A 23,893-nucleotide genomic window follows, 5' to 3' on the forward strand; every position below is an offset into this window, starting at 1 on the left:
TTCTACTGCGCTGTGCCAGGTGGTCCTGGGGCCAGCCACCTGAATTCTCAGTGTCTCCGCGTGTTCTACTAGAAAATATGATAATAACGTTCAGTGTCCTTTCCTGATCCTTCATTCTGTGAACTGGTACTTCCAGGTGAAGAAAACAAATAGATCAGATTGTGTTCCCATATTCGTGGGCCTCTTTAGGTTCATTTACTGTGAAATAGTTTTCTTCCTCTTCCTTTTGCACACTAAGGTAAATTGGAGTTTTCCATCTGGGCATTTTTTCCAAGGTTCTTAATTGGAAGTACATACTGCCTGCCACAAAGTTGCCTTTGTTGTTGTTACGAAGCTCATAGACTTTCAGCTCAGGGAGTGAATGCCATAGAAGGAAACCCCTGTTTTTCACAAATAATGAGATTAACCCGCAGGATTAACCTGTAGGGGTTTGGTGACTTTCCATTTAGTCCCACAGCTCCTGAAGAAAGGGACAGATTCTAATATAGGGTTTTCTAATTTTGTCATTGGTATTTTTTTCTGCCTCAGGAGGTATTAATAATTTTTAATGGATTTCACAAAAGAATACTAGAACAACTTCTTTATTTAATTCTTTTATTTAAAACACAGTATCTTAGTAATAATTAATTAGACCTGTAATCTTTGGAAATGTACTGTTGGGTTGCTGCAAATATATTGACAGTTAGCCATATTGAGCATGATTTTGAAGTGGGAGAGTCAACTTTGTTTTTCATTCGGAAGCGTTTTTTTTCTTATTAATAAATATTAAGTGATCATCCCCTAAAGTATCCAACTTTTGAAGAAAAGAAAATAGCTTCCATTACCACCAGATTTTTCTCAGTTTTTCTGTGTTGCTTCATCAACCCAACTCATTGAGGGCAGAAGACAAGTTAACAATCTACCTGATAGAACTTTTTGAAACAGCTTTAATAAAACATGCTTAATAAATGGTGTTGTGTTACTAACTGCTGCAATATTGCCATAGGGTTACTGTGTAAGCATTGCCCGTGATTGACCTTCAAATCAGCAGACACGTATGCAGTATTACACACAGATTCTTTTTGTAAAAGGTTAACTAAAGAGGTTGCCATAATAATTTGTTGAAACATTTGTGTTGCAAGTATGTGGAAAGATTGCAAAGGTTCTCATGTACAAGGTACTTTTGCATGGTCTTGTTATTGGCTGACCAAAGGTTAAAATGCCCAGAAATGCCCTTATATACTGCAAACAAATAACCCGAACTTGTTTTCTTTTTTTATAGGAAGTTGTTCTTGAAGAAGGTACAACTGCCTTTAAAAACTGGGTTAAAACAGGCACAGAAGTTTACAGACAGTTTTGGATCTTTGATGTGCAAAATCCAGATGAAGTGATAGCTAACAGCAGCAATATTAAAGTTAAGCAAGTAGGCCCTTACACGTACAGGTGAGTGAGTCCACTCAAGTAAGTGGCATTCTTTCCTTGACCTTATGCATTTCTGAGAAGACTTCCATTTGATAAATGCCATTAATTTGAAATGTACTTATATTATTTTTCCAATAATATACAGTGAAATATTTTGTTTCTGTCGATATAGAATCCTAATCTTAGGATTTAATGATTATAAGAAATACAGATTTTAGGTATCAATTGACCACCATCAAATAATTGTCCTACATTTAAGAAGTTACAAGTGTTTTACACTTGTGGAATATATTCTCAACAACTCTGGAATATGCCTGCTCAATAGAAAAAATATCAGAATTTTTAAAACTAGAGTATTTTAACTTTTTAAAATTGAATGTATAGGTTACATCAGTGGTTCTGAAAGTGTGGTTCCTGGGCTAGCAGCATCACTTGGGAACTTGGTAGAAATGCAAATTCTCAGACCCTACCCCACATCAAATGAATCTGAGATGCTTGGATTTGAAACCAGAAATAAGTTTTATAAACCTCTCTGGGTAATTCCAAAACACACCCAAATTTGAGAACCACACTAAACAGATTTTATGTAACTACAGTACCTGCTAAGAATTTCTATTCAAACTAATTTTCAGATCAAATGGGCGTTCTATGTATTCAGTAGCTTCATTATCTATTATTATTATTATTATCATCATCATCATCATCATCATCATTATCATTATTATGCTCTACCTTTATCTTACATTCCCTAATAGCTTAATGCACTTTGAATGGTGTCTTGGACTATTCGAACTAGGGGAAATAATTAGCCAGAACTTTTAATTTTGTTCAATTAAACAAAACTGATGCCAGGGATGTGATGTAATTTGTTCATGTTTATACAGACCTTGGAACTGGTAACTCCTAGACTTTTGGATTTATTTTTTCCTATTTAAGTTATAGACTATGTCTTTTTTTCCCCACTATCAAAGTGAAAAAAGGAGAAATTGAGGTGCTAAAAACATCAACCTTAACCAGTGATTAGGCATATACATATGAGATCCATATGGGAACATAATTAAATTCTGCTGTGTCATTTGATATACAAATGTGTGATTTTTCCTCAAATAGTTATATACCATGATCAAGTCTTACCACAAAATACACTTATAATGATTTTTTATAATTTATAGTGTTAGTATCATATTTGTTTTAGATCATCTGTAATTATATATAATTTTTTTCTCTCCATGCATTATTATATTTCTAGATTGACAACTCACACTCAAAACACAATGAAATAACAATAGCTGTGAGGGCAGAGCCTGTTACAATAGAACATGATGAACAGAGGCCTCAGTGCCCATGTTGTCCGAGCCCTTATTCCATGTCTCCCGTCTCTGTGCTTGTTCGTAACCTTGCACAATGCTGTCTGAGAAGACTTGCTTTTTAGTTACCAAAAAAGCTTATTTTAGAAACTATTTTTCTTTTTGATGTTCTTATAGTTTTGTGTTATCAAAAGCCTATATGAATATCTTGATTCCAAAAAAAATGTAGCTATGATGTGTACCTATGAATATCTAAGCATATTGTTTAAAAATCATAACCTGATTAATTGAATTCATGTGAAGAAAGAGAATAGTTGTTAGAATTTGAAAGCTTATGTTTTCTGTTTAAATTTATGTTTGTGGGAAGTTATGTTTTTTACTTTATGGAAAATATGGGGATACATAAGCTTACTATTGACTCTAATCCTAGTCCTACTCTGATAACAAGTAATATATATTTTATCCTTAGCGGCTTTAACCTCTGTTCCTAAGAGACAAAGGGTTGTGGGTTAGATGTCTTTGGAGAGACAGAGATGGGAGGGTTGGAGAAAACAAGTTGGAATTACAGCTAATGTTTATAAACAATAAAGTTCTACTTATATAACTATGTTAAAGGGATTTCTGACCATGATGGGGTCATCCTGTCTCACAGTGTCACCAAAAATGAGTCATTAGTGTCTGCTAGGATGCCTTAAATAATGGGAAACCACCTTTCAGAAAAAAAATTAATAGCTTGAGAACCTTCTGTCTGTTGAGGTGAACAAATTATGCTCTGACTCCAGTTGAAACTGGAAGTGTAGGAGACTATTCTTTCTCAAACAGAACCACAGGCTTACTTGGTTGATGGCTGCTTAAGTGACTTTGATGAAACTTTGATTGACAAGGTATGATGTGGTTCAAAGCATAGCATTTTCTGGATTGAGATCCTAGTTACATATATTCCAACCTACAACATCTCTAGAATTTATATGAATATTTAATAATTCCTTCAGAATATTTTTAAATCCAACATAACTTGTTTTGGTTACTTTGTTTTAGCAGGAATACAAAAAAAGCAGTCTTGGCAAAATATAAGGCAAATTTCTCCCTTTGACCTTCTTAACCAACACTTTCCAAAACCTGTATACATTCTAATTTTTAAACCAAAAAAAATGAGTGATTATTTTTTAATTTTTATTTTATTTTATTGCATTTATCCCCTCTATGCTCTCTTCAACCTCTCGCCAACCACCCAAAAGCAGATTCTAGTAACAGGCCTCAGTTAAAGAATTTTTTTCTCAGCGAGTGCCATCTACTGGTATAATATTGTAAGTACAATTCACCTAAACTAGAGAATTTAGGTCACATTTTTTAGCTATTATTTCAATTAATATATACATGTATATATATATGTGCGTGTATATATGTATATATATGTGCGTGTATATATATGTATATATATACACGCACATATATATATATTCCTGAAAACTAAAGTATTTCCATTTTAAATGTTAATAATATGTACTACAATTTTAAAATACACCTTTATAAGAACAAATAGTAATTGAATAGTAATAAACTGTCCTGGGTGCTGTTTTAGATTTTTATATTCTTTATATATCTTTAGTACTCCCATAAGAATAAATAATAAAGCTTTGATGAAATAGATTAAAAATAAAATATTTTAAATAATAGGGAGTTCTCTTTTGAAATAATATGAACCATTAATTAATTTATTCATTCAAAAATTATTTTTCAAGAACTCACCATACACCAGGTACTGTGCTGGAATTACAAAACCCTCATAATCTATACCCTGCAGAAATTTACATTTTTGTCATACCTGAGTGAAAAGTATTGTCTTTGTACATTTCAGTCCTATTTTTTGCCTTTACATTAGTTATCTATTTACCTTACATCATTCACATTCAATAGATGATAGTGCAGTAACTGATGTGTCTATTATTTCATCTCAGTGAGTATCTTGTGCCTGCAAAATATTTTTCTCCATAATAGTCACCCTTCAACACATTCATAAAATGTAGTTGGTACTTTGAAGCCTAGATATGTTAGAGCCAAGAGCTTAGAACCTAACCAGTATGGGAAGGGGAGGGAAATTAGTCTGTAAAAAGTACATTATATTTCATTAGTTACCTTGAATTCTCTTTAAAGTACTGGGAAATATGAAAAAGCCAGGGCTGAATAGATTATGTATTTTGAGCATTCTTTCTAAGACAATGTGTTCTTAATATTCTGCTGCTTAAATCTTTCTCCTGCCCCTCCTTACCTTAAGCCTAGAGGCTAAACATTTGAATTGGAGATACAATCTTTTATGTTTGAGGTCTTGCTTATTTCAGTGGCTTTATTTCCCACAGTTTTCCTTACTCTCTCACATTATAATCCAACTAAATTCAACCATTTGCATTTCTAAAAATACACCATGTTTTTTAGCTTTTACGAGCCACTTCCTAACCTGTTTTGCCTAACTAAACTTCTATTTGTAATTCAGACCACTTATGTACAATTGCTACAGAATATGTCTTGACCCTTATCCCCACCATGACCATCCCAAGCCTGGATTTGTATGTGTCCTGTGTTTTACCATGGACTCTGTGTAAATTCCTGTAATAACACATATTACTTCTCCCCTGCTATGCAAATTTAAGACCCCCATTCTCTAATTTGCTAAAGACCTGCATTGGTTTCTTTATCATTTCAACCCAATTGTTTAGCATAATTTCTGACATATTCTACAGACCCCCCAAAATATTTGTTGTACAAACGAATGACATTTGATGCCTAATGTTCACGTGACACAATAATTTTGGATTTTATTTACTTTTGTATTTCAGAGTTCGTTATCTAGCCAAGGAAAATATAACCCACGACTCTGACAACTACACAGTCTCTTTTGTACAGCCCAATGGTGCCATATTTGAACCGACACTGTCAGTTGGATCAGAGAATGACACCTTCACCGTTCTCAATCTGGCCGTCGCTGTGCGTAGGCAAACGGAATTACTTGTTTTGAAATGCTCTAGAATCATTAGATAGTACTTATTTTGTGCCTATGTCATTATTTGAATGGAGCTTCTGTCATTATAAAAGATGAAAAAAACACCAACTGAATTGGAAGACCACTTAAAGTGTGTCATTAAAAAAAATAAGAGTTAACTTTGAACGTCTTCTTCTGGCTGAAGCAGAGGCAGTTAAATGGATTCATCTAGGCACTAGAAAAATTACACTTTTAGTTCTGGCAAGATTTGGCAGTCACTTTAGAGATACCGTTTTTTAAATTTTATTAAACTTCATTTTGATTTTTAATCCATCTATTTGTTACATATTTAATACTGAAAATGGTGTCTTGAACTGTGCTTTTATTTTTGCAGGCTATACCCCATCTCTATCCAAATGCATTTGTTCAAATGGTACTCAATTCACTTATCAAAAAGTCAAAGTCATCTCTGTTTCAAAGGAGAACTGTGAAAGAACTCTTGTGGGGCTATAAGGATCCATTCTTGAATTTGGTACCATACCCTATTGCTACAACAATCGGTGTATTTTTTCCTGTGAGTACTAAATATAAATGTCAGTAATGTTATACTTCAATTGGATAAATATAATGGCATTGGGAATTAATAATTTTATAACTTAGTGTGTTAACCCTATTTATTATCTGAGACTATATATTCTAATTTTTTAAAAGTCTTTATCTCATGCCTGGCTGGTGTGTCTCAGTGGCTGAGCGTCGACCCATGCACCTAGAAGTCGCCAGTTTGATTCCCAGTCAGGGCACATGTCCAGGTTGTGGGCCAAATTCCCAGTTCAGGGCCAATCAGTGTTATCTTTCACAGATGTTTCTCTCTCTCTCTCCCTCTCACTTCCTCTCTCTCTAAAATCAATAAAGAAAAAAATTTTAAAGTCTTTATCTCTTATGGTTTCAGCTTCCAAGCGCATAAAATTACTTATCTAAATTTAACTATTAAATTTAAAATTAAGAAGCTGATATTTAATCAGAATTTAATTCTTTGATAACTGTATAGGTTTTTTGTTTTTTGGGGTTTTTTTGGGTCTAAAATTAGGTTATACACTGGTAAGGCTTTGCATACTATTTTTTTTTTTTTTTTTTTTATCCTCACCCGAGGATATTTTTCATTTTTTGTACAGATAGAGTGGGAGGGAGAGAGAGGAAGGGAGAGAGAGAGAGAAACATCGACGTGAAGGGACACATCGAGTGGCTGCCACCCGCACGACCAACCAGGGCCGGGGACAAACTGCAACCGAGGTACATGCCCTTAGCGGGAACCGAACCCGGGTCTCTCCGAACCGCAGGCCGACGCTCTAACCGCTGAGCCAAACTGGCCAGGGCCTGCATACTATTTTCAGTTTTCATTTACTTTCTCAGAAAATAAAGTTTAATACAACATTTTCATTGTGTTGAATGTGTTCACTCTATCATTCCTTACTCTCTAGACCTCTTACAAATTGTTTTAATGTAAACTTGGAGCCAAAATTCCCACACATAGGATTGATAGTTTATTCATGTCCTATTTTATGGGGTTTATGAATAAGAACTTCTGGTGCAGCCCTGGCCGATTTGGCTCAGCAGCTGGAGTGTCAGCCTGCAAACTGAAGGGTCGTGGGTTCAATTCCCAGTCAAGGGCGCATACCTCAGTTGCAGTTTTGATCCCTGGCCCCCACCAGGGTTGTGTGGGAGGCAACCAATCAATGTGTCTCTCTCACATGTCTCACATCTCTCACATCTCTCTCTCTCCCACCTCTCCCCCTTCCACCTCCCCTCCCCCCTTCCCCCTCTCCTCCCCTCCCCTTCCTTTCACTCTATCTCTGGAAAAATATCTTTAGATGAAGATTAACCAAAAAACAAAACGAAACAAAACAAAAATCTTACCAAAAATTTAAAAAGGAACTTCTAGTGCTCTATAAATATCATGAAATGGCTGTTTGGAGATTAAGGAAAACGTGAACTCAGTGATAGATTTAGCTATAGCTTAATGTTTTGAATTGTAAATAGGACAAACTGATTAACTTGAATTGGAACTTTGACAGTGATTTGACATCTATGTGATATTAGTTTTATTCTCCAGTACATTGTTGTTATTTTACTATTAGAGAGTGTTTATGGTTGCAACATTATCTATCAATTAAGTATCAATGTAGAGAGTGGTAAGGGATCAGAAATTCAGTATTTCTTTAGCTCAAATATCCATAACTCTTTCCTTGGGTAGTTTATTAAACTTTTTTATTTGGTATACCTAATTTTTGGTAACGACTTAGTAAAGATCATAACATTTAGAATAATTCTAGAAATCTGTCATTGTTCTCATAAGTTTTGTTCAATATCCCCTCACTTCAACATAATAAGAGTAGTAATCAAAATGGTCTTACTGGTTTAATTATGAAAGAGTCTGGGTTACATCAACTTCTGATATGTTTTCATCCTTTGTCTCATCATCTAGTACTTACATCTTGGCACCTTTTATATTTTGTCTTTTTAACATGTTAAAGACAAATAATTTTAAAACTTCATTGCATAGCCCAACAGGTGTGGCTCAGTGGATTTAGCATCGTCCTATGAACTGAGAGGTCCCAATGGATTTCCAGTGGGGCACATGCCCAGGTTGCGGGCTCGATCCCCAGTATGGGGCATGCACTAAGCAGCCCATCAATGTTTTGCTCTCACAATGATGTTTCTATCTTTCTCTTCCTTCTTCTCTCTCTAAAAAAAATCAATAAAAACATATTTTTTAAAAATTTTATTGCATACGTATTTTCAATCATATAAAATAACTAGGAGTAACTGGTCTTTAAGAAATGTCAAAGTGAATTAATTACATATTTTATAACGTGGGGAGTATCGGTTGTTCTAGAAGTGATTTTTTTTCTTGTACATGTCTTTTCAGTACAACAATACTGTAGATGGAGTTTATAAAGTTTTCAGTGGAAAAGACGATGTAACCAAAGTTGCCATAATTGACACTTATAAAGGTAAAAAGTAAGTATCCAGGTAAAGTGTGTGTGTGTGTGTGTGTGTGTGTGTGTGTGTGTGTGAGACTAGGGTGCTCTAAAGCAGGAGTGGTGTTCATTTAATGTCTGGGAAGGCACATAGACACCCACCTGTAGAACAGACCTGCCTGTATCTCACCCTGAAGATTCTGTTCTACCAGGCATTACCCGTTAGTTGTGACAGCTAGTCACACTAGTGTCTAGCTGCTGGAAATCAGCCCCACTGCAGGGTTGGGTTTACCTTTATATACAGGTTCTCTAAAATAAAGAAATCCAAAGGTAAAATTTTCATTTCTGGGGTTAACCAGCATTACAGAACACTGTCCAATTAGATAACCACAGAATGAAAAGGGAGAAAATCAATACATCAACTGATCATCTAGCAGGTGTCGAAATATGTTTTACTGTGTTTTTAAACTTTTTATTGAACACATAAAATAAAAATTGTTCATTCACTGATAGGACCTAATATATCTCTAGAGAGAAAAGCTTAATAAATCCATGCTAACCGTTTCATAACTTTCCTCTTCAAACATTTTTTGAAATAATGTCTATATTGATAGCTTAGCATTTAAAAATTCTTCTCAATATAAATATAAAATTAATATTTCAAGTAATTTTAAAATTTGCATATTAAACTTGAAAATAAAGACCATGTCTCATTTGAAGCAGTACTAGAATGAGATGTGTTCATTTAGCCATGTTTTTTTTTCTTTTCCTAGTTCCTGCCTATTCAACTGGAATGTAGGTAATTTATTATATGTATAAATTAAGAAGAATCCTAACTCGTCAGGGGAGAAAGCCTTTTCTTCTCAAAGTTAATAAATATGCTTTAGACAACTTATTTTCTAAAAAAGAATAAAGTATTCAAAACTGAAAGGGCACTGGCTGGATGGCTCAGTTGGTTGGAGCATCCTCCCGTACACCAAAAGGTGGCGTGTTCGATTCCCGGTCAGGGCATGTACCCAGGTCACAGTTCAACTCCTAGTCAGGGAGCATGCAGGAGGCAGCAGATCGATGCTTCTCTCTCACATTGATGTGTGTGTCTCTCTCCCCCTAACTTCCTCTCTGAAAGAAATTGAAGGAGGTAAAATGTGTTTATTAATATAAGGAACCATTTCCTTACACCTGAGTTTCTATGTAAAAATTGATTACAACAGTTAAGTATTCACTAGTGTAGTACTTTTTCTTCTACAGAGACCATAATCACATATTTTCTAGAGAAGTCTAGTGGAGGAAAACAAACATTTTTAAATGGTCATTTCAGGGAAAATCACATCACTGTTTATATATTGAAGAACATGAACATTTCCTCCATTTTAGTATTACAGAGAGTTTTGAGGAGAGTTGCTAAGTGCTCTAAATTGGAATAAGAATGTCACATCCGTTTAAGATTATGATAAGGTTAATGCAACTGATCATGGCAACACTGAGCATGATTGGCAGCTTAATTCTGTTTTTCAAAAGAAGCATCAGCCTGCATTGATATCTCAGTGGATGATATGTTAGGAATAAGAAAAAAGTTTTCCATCACCAAAAGGTGGCTGGGGATACAGAGCAACTATTACTATTGTGTGTGTGTGTGTGTATTCTAGACAGCAGAGTATAAATTAATAAACTCTGTTCTACTATAATGCCAGCTCATGCAAGAGTTAAAGGGGGGAGGGGTTTATAAATTGGTTATCCACGTTTCCTGTCTCTATGGATTGAACATCTTCTCTTTCTTTTCTCCTCCCCATTCCCCTCTTTTCTCTTATATTGAGCTTACATCCATTACTTAATATTTTTCTTCAGTTTGAACACTCAGCAAACTACCAAATAATTTAATTCTCCAATTGTAAAAAAAAAAATATATATATATATATCCCATAAGCAGAGATCTAATTTCTGGTCAATTTTTCTCAATTTTCTTTTTTCAGACTCTGTTTATTCCCAATTGTTTCTACACAAGCAGTTTTTATTTTATAATCTGGTTACTTAATGGTACCTGGCACTTTATTTCAACAAGATGTAAGCTTCAAAAAAAATGTGGACTGAAGGATTTAGAACATTTCTTACACTTAGCATCTGTCATGTCTAATCTTCATTTTAGCAGAAATATTGTATCCTAATAGACAAAGTAACATGAGAAAGGCACTGTTGAAATAAGAACATTTCTTCATTTTCTTTCTTTTTATTCCTAAGGACTCTCGGCTATTGGCCAAGTTATTGTGACCTGGTTAATGGTACAGGTAAGATCATTTTCTTGGCAATAATCACAATGAACTCTCCTCCATCTCTCCCACAAATCCACCATCACACCTGCAGGATTCTGAAGGGGAAAGTATGTATTTATCAGTCTTTATGTCCCCAAAACATAATTCAGAGTCTCTGTTCTTTTATAGGTTTAGTAAATATCTGTTTGATGTGATAGAATTTCTGAAGATTAACCATTAAAGATTAGCTTTTATTGAATAACTAGGGAAATGTTTGCTTTGTAAAAGCTTAACTTAATGAACTGCCTTCCTGGCAATAGGGGTTAAAAAAACAAACAACTTAGAGAAGTAGTTACTATTCACATCTTTTGTAAATACTATAAAGATAATAATTAAACAATAAAAACATCAAGATAATACAAAAGGTAAATCATACTTCCAAGTACGGTTTCAAGATGAGGTAGAATAAATTATGTTACAGAACAGAGCCATCAATTTTGAATAAGATGGTCAGAATGAGAAATAAAAGAACAGCAAAAAATAAGGTTAGACATGTACTAACCATGAAAAATATATGCAAATATGCACATTTTGAATTAGAATTGGGAAAAGGGCAGGACTATGAACTTAGAGTATGGTTAGATATGGCTAATTGTACTCCTTGAAGAAAAACAAACTATGCATATGCCTATTAATTTAAGAATTTAGATGTTAAAGAGAAATAATCAAATACCATGAGTAATTAAAATCAGAAGAGAGCTTTCAACAACTAAGAAATACAGGCAGAAGAATGATGTTTGGAAAGTTGGTGAGGCAATATCCTGTAGGAAAATAACATAATAAAGACAAAGGTTACGTACAAAGTTATGCAAAAAAAACCAAAAAAGACAAAAAAAACGGAATAAAATTGAAACACAGGAATACCAAAGTATTGTTTACTTTGAAATTTTTAATTTTATTATCATACCCTTATAGAAAAACAGCAAAAACACTGGTTTGCTTTGTAGCAATTTGAACCATGGGGGTAGATGAAAGGAAGAAAGGAGAAATTCCTTTCCAAGTAAAGCATTTCTGCAAATAAAGTGTGAAGTGTTCCAATACTATTAACTCTAGTAATTGCATAAGCATAATACTTCAGTTCTTAGATGCTGAGTGAAATTCACTATGCTGTTCCTAAATCCTAAAGAGTTCTTGGTCTAAGGAAAAGAAAAGAAAAAAAAAATCCTTATAAATTTCTGTCCAACGCTAAGAAATTTTAAAAGAGGAGCTAGAGTATTCCTTAATGACAATAGTATAAATAAATGAGCAACTGGCATGAAATTAAAAGATCTAAGAGGAAAACAGGAGTAAAACAAACCAAGAGCAGAGGTAGATTGGACAGGGCAGGGGACTCTGATGTAATCCCTGTGAGACAGATTCTTAGCAACAGCATTAAAGAAAAGAGACCAACGAAACAGAAAAAGTTCCAATGTGTTTTCATTACAATTCCCAAATGCTTCCTCTGCCTTCTTCAGGAAGTTTGAAGAGACATAAAAATATAAATACTAATAAACATTTTAATTTTTTAATGTCCTGCTGATATCAGCTAATCGCTGATGTGATTATGATGTAATTTTCAGTGATATTTTAGATAATGATTTTTAGAGCTTTTTAATGCATCTTTTTTCTTTAATGGTTAAGACATTGGTAAGGCAGTTGTAGGCAATGCCCATTCAGGGATCTATCTGGGGAGTTTAAGCTAATCTTTAATATTCAGTTCTCTTAATGCCAGAAACAAGTTCACTATGATCTTCTGTTATATTTTACTTATCACAAGAGTATAAGTGAAAGGTAATAAGATTACAAGGTTGGAGAATTACCAGAAACAGAACCTAAAATTTATAATTGAAGGACGGGTCTTATGATTTTGAACAAAAACATTCGGTAGTGGCTCAGTTTGGTGATATTCATTTAAGGAGAAAATGGAGGAATTATCTCATTATTTCTTTATCTATCCAGTGTGTGCCGTGGATAATAACTGCAGCAGAAATTCAGTAAACTAAAAAAATGCCCTTTTCAGTTTGATGAATATATTTTCAAACCATATGCAAGGAATTCTGTTTATGTGGAATCTAATGAACAAAATAAACTGATGCACAAAATTGATCCAGAAACATGGAAGTAGGGAATAGACTGACGAATCTCAGAGAGAAGGGGAAGGGGATCAGGAAGATATTAACCAAATAACATATGCATGTATGCATAACCAATGGACACACACATAGTGCAGCGAAGTCCTGGTTTGGGGGCAGGAGGAAGGTGGAGGGAGTCAATGGGAGGAAAGATGGGACATCTGTAATAATCTCAACAATAAAGATAGTTTAAAAAAAGAAATTCTGTTTAGTGAGAGAATTTAAAAAAATGATTTCAATAATATTGGCCAGCCATTAGAGCAGATGAATGAATCACTATCACTACTACATGTTTAAATGACATATTTTAGCTATATCAGGTTAAATAAAACATACCTGTTTTGTTTTACTTTTTATAATGTGGCTACTGGAGAATTTTACAATTACATGTACAATTTGCATTATCATTTCTGTCGATCATGCTAGAACAGAGACATCTAGAGTCTTCCAGGACACGTATTCTATCTAACCCCTTGCCACTGGCTTATCTTTCAAACAGATGCAGCCTCGTTTCCTCCTTTTGTTGAGAAGACCCGGGTACTGCAGTTCTTCTCCTCGGACATTTGCAGGTGAGACAAAGACACTGATATATTTCTAAGTCAGAATTTTTTTTCCCCCAAGAAACAAAACACGGGCCAAGAAGCTCATACTTAATAATGTTGCGGAATAAAATACACTTAGTGAAACTTTTCTTAATTCATGAAGAATAAATATAATATGGAAGTCATACTGTGTTTATTAATGCTTTAAAAATTAAGAGGTGTAGAAAGATATTTTGCAAAATGTAAATCATTCTCTTCTTGTCATTTCTAAGCAAGAAATCTTTTTTACTCAAGTCTAGCCTTCTATGCCCAGTTTTTCTAAAATGCCCAGAGAATGTGATATCGCTGTCACAGGACTATGTTAATGAATGTGCTCAACCCTCACTATAGCATCTGTTCAAGTTGATGGAACCTGGTGGATGCCACACAGCATTGGAACCCACACCAATAGGCTTGAATCCTAACCCTGTTCCCAAAGGCTGTGTATTTAATATCTCGGAATCTTTTCCTTATCTGTGAAATTGAAGACAGCAGTGTTTCTTCATATAGAGTTATCTGGGGATTGGAAGAAACATTTTTTGAGCCCCGGCACATTGCCTAGGTTATGGTGGACACTTGGTAAATGATGGAAGTATAGGATGCATTATATCAAGCACACACCACAGCGAGTGAATGACCTTTCTCTCCATGACTGTTTGGAAAGACATTTTATTTTTCCTTCATTGAAGTGGTCACAAAAAGGGATTTGAGGCAGTCATATAAATATTTAATCTCTGAAGGAAATAAACTATGAGAAATGTCTTTAGTATCAATACACCATGGGACTTCACAAGCAAAAATTATTCTTAGAAGATTTTGAAAACAAGATAAGAATAGTTCACACTCAGGTATTGAGTTCTGGTATGCCTTAAAATTTCACAAGAGGTTTTTTTCCTAAAAATTAAACAAGAATTCTTACAAGAGTATATCAGATATTTTTTCAAGTTAAAGCTAGAATATAAATCTAAAAAGAAGAAAAAAAGGAATCTTCAGAATGTAGTTTAGTTTCCTGGAATCAAGCTTTTTCTTCTCTGTGTTTAGGTCCATCTATGCTGTGTTCGGAGGCGAAATTAACCTGAAAGGAATTTCGGTGTTTAGATTTATTCTTCCACCCAAGGCCTTTGCATCTCCAATTCAAAATCCAGACAACCATTGTTTCTGCACAGACAGAGAGGTCTCAAATAATTGTACATATTATGGAATCCTAGACATTAGCAAATGCAAAGATGGTGAGTAAATGTTCTCATTATTATAGTCCAGGACATAACCTACAGTATTCTTTAAAATGTCAATTTTACCCAGGATCCCTTTTCACCAAAAATTTAAAGTGAGAAAGCAACAAGGGGAGAAAGTAAGGTAGGGAATTTTGGTTTTGATTTTGTGTTGTGTTCAAGGTCCCAGTTGTGTTTCAGTGCAGCATAAGTTAGTTATTATTTGAGAAAATCAAACTAGTATTTTCCTGTATTGCTTGAGAAAAATGTCTAGGCCCTTTTCCATTTTTTAACTAAGTTATTATTATTATTTGTTCTTTGTCTTTTTGAGTTGTATGGGTTCCTTGTATATTTTGGATTTGGGGATATCAACTACTTATTGGATATCTGGTTCTACAAATATTTTCTCCCATTCTATATGTAGCCTTTTTTTTTTTTAATGATTTCCTTTACTATATAGAATCCTTGTATTCCTTTTAGATTTAGGGCAAGGAAAATAATTCCCAGAATACTTTGAGCATTTCAAATTATCCATCTGCCATTTTTATATCCTTGAAAATGGTAAATAAAAATAAATATATTTCACTATCTCTCTGAAGCAAAAATTGTCTTACACATAATTTGGATATGTCTTGTTTTATTCACCTTCTTCATATTGGAGTACTGTGAACAAAAAAAGAAAAACCTCTTAAATTAATTAATTCTCAGTCCATAGAAATATTACTACCTAAAACAAAAACATATATGGTTTAAACTGTTCAGCAGGTAAACCTTACATATTAAAAATCAACTCCCAAAGAATAAACAACAGATAACTGACTGGATAGTAGGATAATGCAAAATTTTGTATTTTATTTTTGTACAATAGCAATCAGATGTTATAAGTCCCCCTCACCCTCATCTACCAAAATTAGTGTTCAAGCCCAACTATGCATTTTTTTATTTAAAAATATTTATTTTCAAAGGATCCTTTCTGAATGGTATATGAAATGAGAAAAATTATTCATCCCCAATTATCTTCTTAAAACTTACTTTCAGGAAAACCTGTGATCATTTCACTTCCTCATTTCCTGCATGCAAGTCCTGAAGTTTCAGAAAAAATTGAAGGCTTAAGACCAAATGAAGAAGAACATAGCACATTCTTAGATGTTGAACCTGTAAGCAAATATACTTTTGATCTGCCTTGTTTAATATTGTTTTATTTAATGAAGTTAAAGAAAAATTAAATTCTCTCCTTGTCAATCACATTTATTGATCACATTTATTGAATCACAATCTTGATACATTACTTTTATTTCAGTGAAAATTACGTAGTTTTTTTATTGCTTTATGAAATATCAAGGAAATTTAATTTTAGTTTTTAATAATATGGAACTTATAAAGCATTTGTTTTTTAAATCCTTACCCAAGGATATTTTCCATTTATCTTCAGATAGAGTGTGAGGGAGAGAGAGAGGGAGAAACATCACACAAATTGGTTGCCTCCCACATACCCCTGACCAGGGCCAGGGACTGAACCACAAGCAAGGTACGTGCCCCTGACCAGAATCAAACCCTCTGCTCTGTAGTCTGCAGGCCAAAGCTCTAACCGCTGAGCCAAACTGGCCAGGGCATTAAAGCGTTTTTAATGGTTCATAGGTCAGGAATACCAGTGATGGGAATAATTCTAATTGGCTTAAAACAATTTGATGTAAAATACAAGTTTATGTTTATTTTGCAGTTATATGCAAGTATTGCTTATATGAAGAGACACTGTATGTTATGAAAGATCAAAGGAGATTTTAGGGGTATTATGAATTTGAGACAAGAAAAATCTATAAAGAACCCTATAAACCCAACAGTTTTAATTTTTAAATTATATTAATATTCTCTTTTAAATGGAATCCCAGAAGTTTAGTAGTAATTTTTTTTATTTTAATAATGATAGTAACATCATTAAATTGATGATACATGGATTCTGACTGAATATATATTTGACCATGCATAGTTTAGAAACTAAGTAAATTGTATGAGCTCTTGTGTTTCCACACTGTTATTATTGTTGTTGATTCCCCAAAATCATTTCTGGTAAATATCACAACTCTAACTAAAACCTTAAAATTAGGGTGGACAAAGAAAATATGCATGTGTGTGTGCATGTATATGCATGTGCATACATACCTGCATATGCACGTAATGTAGTAAATGTTTAATATGTCCAATTAATTATTGAATAAATTTCACAAGTCTAAAGTAGAACAGTTTCACCTTCAGTTCTATATAACATTAAAGGTAAATTTTGACTATTATAAAAGAATCATTTGAAAAGAAGTTAAGAATAATTTTAGTTTGTTCCTTTTTTAGATAACTGGATTCACTTTACAATTTGCAAAACGGCTGCAGGTCAACCTATTGGTGAAAACATCAAAAAAAATTGAGTGAGTCTCTTGACCAAGGTTATCTTTACATGATTTTTAGTATTTAAGTATGTGACTAAATCTATGGAAGTATGTGGAAATAATATAAACCTTCAACTTCTGTTTGGCTTGACTTTATTAAATAATTATTAGTAAATGCTTATGACTTGTATTTGTAATTTAGAGGTATATCCGATATTCACTGAAATGATATTTAGATATAGTTTGAAATATTTTAAAGTATTAAGTGGCTAGCTCTCCAAATATTTCTATGACAATAGTTTCTAGAATTCATATTTTACTTTCCTGAGTAGAATTTGTTTAACGGAAAAATCTGTGCTTAGAAAAAGGTTTTTAGAAAAAAAGATGTCTGAGAAAGAGCCACATTAAAATTTAAATGATTCATTACAGGGAACAAAAATTGAGGAATTTAAGTTGCAAGAGCAACTAATTTCTGAATATTTATTTACATTGGTAATTACTAAATTTTTTGTTATTTATGTGTAATATAATTTATTTTCATAATTTTAAAATTTATATTACAGTGTTTTAAAGCGTCTGACCAGTAACTATCTTGTGCCTATTCTTTGGCTTAATGAGGTTAGTATTTTATCTGTTAATAAAAACAGTAAGCTTATTTTCATATAAAAATACTTTTGACATTTCAAAATTGACAATACAGAATGGGGCAAAAGTAGGTTTACAGTTGTGAGTATGTGAAAGTTTATACTTGTATTATTATTCATTAATTGTTGTATCATTTTCCATACTAACAACTATAAACCAACTTTTGCCTCACCTTATAATGTATAATATTTTAAGTTGTATGTGTTTTCATTGTCCATATAGATGAGTTTATATATTATTAACTGTAGGTATTTGAGAGAACCAAGCCACATAGAAATATCAAATTTGTGTTAGTTTTCTGTGTTTTTCTTTTAGATAGATAAAGCACTTTTTCTCATTTTAGATTATTTCTGATGCATCTATTAAACTTTTTTTTTTTCCTTGTCATAGTACTTGTGTTAGGAAAAAGTATTCATACATCTAACTTCAAATAATTTAGGACTCACTGAATATTATAGTTAATAAAGGCAACCAAACTTATAAAAGCCAGGTTAGAGCAGGTGTACACAGTCTATCTTATTGCCTGACAAGATATTTTTAGTGAATTATGAAATTGATTAGCCACAGAACTAGGAAATGCATTGCACAAGTCTTTAGAGGAAATAAAATAGTTGGCCCTTGCCATTTTTCTCTGTCACTAGGAAACATCCTTTGGAAAATTGTGAAGATTTCAGAAAGAGAGTTTTAAAGATTAGTGGAGCCTCATATATTGAAGAGGATCAGATAACATGTCTAAAGGGAGGGAAATTATATTTCACTCTGTATTCTATCTTGGCATTTAGTGCCTTCTTTAACATGCAAAAAAAAATTTATTGGTTTGTCTTACAGATACAAATGACTAATACCTTTATAAGTGTTTGGAGAAAAAAGTGATATATAAGTGGAGGATTTTAAGTATTTTGCTCCACTGATCTACACAATTAATGATAATTATTATCTTGATTACAGACTGGTACCATTGGCAATGAGAAGGCAGAAATGTTCAAAAAACAAGTGACTGGAAAAATAAATCTCCTTGGCCTGGTACAAATAGTCTTACTCAGTGTTGGCGTGGTAATGTTTGTTGCATTTATGATTTCATACTGCGCATGCAGATCAATGAAAGCAAAATAAGTAAGTATATAGTTTTAACAAATTGTATATATATATACATGTAACTTTGGTAACATTAATTTATATATTACTTTTTGCATTTTATCAAAGAGGTGTTATAAATTAAGTTGTAATTCTTTCTAGATATGTCTAGCCAATTATCATTTTTAAATATATTCTTGAAGTTTTGCGATGCTTAATGTAAATTAAGACATATATGAAGACTGAGTAAATAAGGCCTATAAATATCAAGCAGATCACTATATTACATCTTTATTTTGAGAGGAATGAGATAAAAGATAATATTTTTACCTCTGAAAAGTTAGTACCTATATAGCTTTTGTGCAAAATTCTGACTTCATTTATCGATTATTTCTAGTTAATTAATTTAACAATTAAAAATAATTTAACATATTGATTAGGAAAGGTTGTGTAAAATTGAAAATGGTAGATATTTGGGGAGATTGATATTAACAAGGGAAAATAAAATAAAAAGAGGAATTAAATGAGCTAGAAATTAACAAGAGACAAAACACTCAATAATAAATGATAGTGATAAAATATGCCATTAAAAATAAATACTGAAGTAAAACGAAATTTCAAATGAATGTAATATTTGCCTGGCCAGTGTGGTTCAGTGGATTGAGCATCATCCTATAGACTGAAAGGTCCCGGTTCGATTCCCAGTCAGGGAACATGCCTGGGTTGTGGGCTCGATCCCCAGTAGGGGGCGTGCAGTAGCAGCTGATTGATGTTTCTCTCACATCAATGTTTCTATCTCTTTCTCCCTTCCCTCTCTCTACAAAATCAATGAAAAAACATATTTAAAAAATGAATATAACATTAATATAAATACAGAATTGCTACATATAGACAGGCTGGCCATGCATTGTCCAAAATCACAGCGTGTACCCCAGATGCTTAATGTGAAAGTCTGATTAACAATTACAATTCATGAGCTAAAATTTGAATATGACAATATAAGAGAATAGGAGGAAGTAGTGTTCAATACAATAAAATCAAATTACTCAGAGTTCAGAGGGAAAATCATGTATATATAGACATTTGAGTGTTAGCAAAACTCTAGAGGTGGCTCAGGCCTCTGTGTTTTAGATATTGGTGTCTATGGCCCCTTGTACATAAACAAGGATGAATGCCTGACCCCATCTCCCCTAAGTGGAAGCCTTTACAAAAATGTTAGATTTCCTTAAACAAGCCTCAGTTTTTAATATAAAATTCTGCCTTTGGGAAGATTTGTAAACAACTGAAAAAACAGATGTACAAAAGGAAATAAGATATAAGATGGTGGAGCTAAAGAGTGGTTTTATTCAATGGATCGCAGAAAGAACAAGCATATAGCCCTTTTGAAAGGAGTAGTATAAACACATCTACATGGAAAATGATCTGAAGGGGAGAACTGCTTGCTCAGAGCAGGTTAATTAGGCAGCACTCCATACCTGACTATGTGCAGGTCTTGAGAGTTGGGAAGCATATCCTTCTTGAATGGGGACATGTGTTGTCTTATCTATAAAGTCCACCAGAGAACATTCCTCTGCAGCTTGACAAATTAGGCTGACTATCAGAAAATATATCTTGAATATATAAAATTTGAGTATTATCTATTTTATTTTTCCACTGCTTTTGATAAATAGTAACATTTCTTCTACTTTCTAGACAGCAAATGAATCTTTGCATTTATGTACCAGCCACATCAGGACCCCTTTGTTAATACTGACCTACAAAATGAAGATTTCACATGCTTTATTTTTACAAAACATGCCTCAGCTTATAGTTGAAGAAATGGTGGCACTATTCATTTTTGCTATAAGCAGCAATACAATTCTGAAGGATTATTAAGATGTCATTAAAATCCATGTGAACAAGAAACCGGCACCTTTAAAAATTCATCATGTGTACAGTTGAATTGATTTCAGTTTTTATGGACCAGATTCAAGCAGGAAACAATTATTTTTATTTGGTACTGATTCACTAATTGATTCCATGGTGACAAATTCAGCAAGGAGTGGACATTCTAAACAAAGTCTGGATCCTGAACTCATCTTCCTCATCAAGGGAAAGCAGCATCACTCTTGGTAGGGTCCCTGTTCAGTTGCAGGAGACCCCAGGACGGGTAATACATTGTATTTTATGAACATCAATTATTTTGAAAGACATTTAAGAAAGAAAAATAAATGATTAGCCTATGAGTTATTTATTATACATTACTTTAATTTCTTTATCTAATGGATTTTTGTATAGCAACAGCAGGCATTATAATTATGTTCTTTATAACAATATGAGCTTACATTTTTGTCACTGATTATGCAGATGGAAGTCATTTTTAGCACATCTTGGCTCTCCATGTTAAGGACTTTGTCATTTTCCATGTTTTGCAGCCCTTCTGGAAATCTGAGTTGATTTTGATCTTTCTACTCAGTTACATATAACTTATGCTTCACATCTTCAGAATGCTGTGCTAGTATGAAAAGATGTAAATGAGAATAAAAGAATTGTTATATGAAAGAATACAAAGAAGATGATGCATTAGTGGTTATTTATTGTGATTTTTTTTTTGCTTTCATAGGCACATCAGAAAAAATGATTTCAACCATTAAAACCGTTCTTACTTCAACTCTTGCACTTTGCCTACTTCCTCTATGTCACAAAGTATTCACACTGATATTCTATTTTTTTTTTAATTTCATTATTGATTTTAGAGATACAGGAAGGGAGAGGGAGAGAGAAACACTGATAAGAGAGAACATTGATTGGCTGCCTCCTGCATGCCTCCCACTGGGGATCAGGTCCACAATCTGGGCATGTGACCTGACCGGGAATTGCACTGGTGACCTGTTGGTGCATGGGTCAATGCTCAACCACTGAACCACACCAGCCGGACTCACCCTGATTTTCTGTCTGAAGTCTTTTCTTTGAAACCACATTTCTTTATGAATCCATATTTCCTTCTGAAATAGCCTTCCTAAGTCAATCTTGACACTTTGTCCTAGGCTACTTTTTTTAGTCAATTGTAGAAAAAGCAAAAAATACTTGGTTTGATTCATTATAGCTGCATGACTTAGGTTCTGGACTGTGAAAGATTTCTTTTTTTATCAGACATATTGTTAGGTAATCCTGCTTTCTATAGCAGGAGTTCACTTAATGCAGAGAGCACCAGTCTGCCTAAAAATCTCTTTATAGAAAGAGAAGATGAACCACATTCTGTCTTTAGTTTTATACAGAGAGGTTTAGAGGATGAAGTATAGAAACTGGTTGGTTTGGATACTAAAATGAAGAACTACTTGGTCTCCTCATGTAAGTTTCCAAGGTAGATAATGAAAACCCCAACCAAGACACCCCAGGTTCAGAGGCATTTTTTGTAAATCTGAAGGTTCTCAAAGCATACTTACTTAGTATCTCTCCATTTAATTGAGAAGGGAAAATGTATTCTCCCTAAGATAGATTCTAGAAACATTCTCTTTGCATTAGGATATTTGTGAACATGTTGATCTAAGAGAAATATAAAGGACCTTTCTTTCATTCTTGAACAAAGATGGTCTAAATTACGTAAAATAGAGAACTTGCTAAAGAATTGAATGAGGAATTACATATCCACCTCAAGTCAGCTCTGTATATCCAATCAATGATTCATATTTTAAAATCTTCATAAAAAAATACATCTCAGTATTTAAGTACGAGGGAAATTTTTTTTACTTATGTATCTTTAATATTATTTAAATACCTACATATTCTAATTTTTATTGCTCCTCACCATTTTTCTCTAAATTGTATAAAATATGAAGAAAGACAATCCATATACTAAGATAAGTGGATTATATTAAAGATACCCAGTAGAAAAAACAATTCTCTAAAGAATGGCCCACACGTGCACAAAGGTGGGGGTGCGCAACATTTGGGGATGTATTGAATGTGCGGCTTGTTGTATTGCACAGTATGGTGTTCAGAGAAGGTAACTGTATATGGCTGAGTTCGTATACTTTATTTATTTATTTATTTATTTATTTATTTATTTATTTATTTATTTTAGTTTATGTACATCTTTATTTCAAGTTGTTTGACTCAAACAGTGACATAGTATACAATATTATTCTTTTTAAATTTATTTTTGTTACAGATGTTTCTTTTTCCTCAATGATTCCCCCCTCCCTCTCTCTCCCCGACCTGTCCCCAGCTTTGTTGTCCATGTCCATTGTTCATGCACACATGCATATAAGTTCTGTGGTTTATCTCTTCCCCCACCCCCTCTTCTGCAGATTATCAGTCTGTACCCTACTTCCACATTTCTGGGACGATTCCATTCCTCAGACTGCTATGTTCATTATATTCCACAAATAAATGAGATCATGTGGTATTTGTTTTTTTCTGCTTGGCTTGTTTTGCATAGGATAATACTTTCCAGGTCTCTCCATGTCATCTCAAAGGATAAGATATCTTTCTTTCTTACAGCTGCATAGTACTACATTGTGTATATGTACCACAGCTTTTTTATTCATTAATCTACTGATGGACACTTGGGCTGTTACCAGATCTTAGTGACTGTAAATAGTGCTGCTATGAACATGGGGGTACATATCTTCTTTCCATTGGTGTTTCAGGTTTCTTAGGGTATATTCCTAGAAGGGGGATCACTGGGTCAAATGGCAGTTCAATTTTTATTTTTGAGGTAACCAGTGGCTGTACCAATCTGCATTCCCACCAGTAGTGTACTAGATAGAGTCCCCTTTTCTCCACACCCTCACCAACACTTGTTTGATGGTTTGTTGATGGCGGCCATTCTGACAGGTGTGAGGTGATACCTCCTTTTTGTTTTAATTTGCATCTCTCTGCTTATTAGTTATGTTGAGCATTTCTTCATATGTCCCTTGGCCATTTGTATGTCCTGTTTGGA

At 33.5% G+C, this 23,893-nt stretch overlaps 1 protein-coding gene across 23 annotated transcripts in view; it reads left to right on the forward strand.

The window, feature by feature from the left end:
* CD36 (CD36 molecule) overlaps window positions 1-21,515 on the forward strand; it is a 214,882-nt gene extending 193,367 nt beyond the window's left edge. For 18 of the 23 annotated variants that reach the window (XM_036246795.1, XM_036246789.1, XM_036246791.1 and 15 more), the window contains 12 exons: window positions 1,262-1,422; window positions 5,543-5,690; window positions 6,080-6,259; window positions 8,612-8,703; window positions 10,899-10,945; window positions 13,580-13,649; window positions 14,703-14,890; window positions 15,911-16,029; window positions 17,216-17,289; window positions 17,814-17,868; window positions 18,844-19,008; window positions 20,662-21,497. In XM_036246795.1, the coding sequence (XP_036102688.1) occupies window positions 1,262-1,422; window positions 5,543-5,690; window positions 6,080-6,259; window positions 8,612-8,703; window positions 10,899-10,945; window positions 13,580-13,649; window positions 14,703-14,890; window positions 15,911-16,029; window positions 17,216-17,289; window positions 17,814-17,868; window positions 18,844-19,008 (1,299 nt within the window). In that variant the 3' untranslated portion in view covers window positions 20,662-21,497. Of the gene's footprint in view, window positions 1-1,261; window positions 1,423-3,949; window positions 4,016-5,542; window positions 5,691-6,079; window positions 6,260-8,611; window positions 8,704-10,898; window positions 10,946-13,579; window positions 13,650-14,702; window positions 14,891-15,910; window positions 16,030-17,215; window positions 17,290-17,813; window positions 17,869-18,843; window positions 19,009-20,661 lie in introns of all 23 variants that reach the window. The other 5 variants (XM_036246809.1, XM_036246808.1, XM_036246810.1 and 2 more) reach the window with 4 other exon arrangements.
* The last annotated feature ends 2,378 nt before the right edge of the window (window positions 21,516-23,893 follow it).

This window comes from Molossus molossus, unplaced genomic scaffold (assembly GCF_014108415.1).
Source record: "Molossus molossus isolate mMolMol1 unplaced genomic scaffold, mMolMol1.p scaffold_m16_p_7, whole genome shotgun sequence".
NCBI classification, from domain to species: domain Eukaryota; kingdom Metazoa; phylum Chordata; class Mammalia; order Chiroptera; family Molossidae; genus Molossus; species Molossus molossus.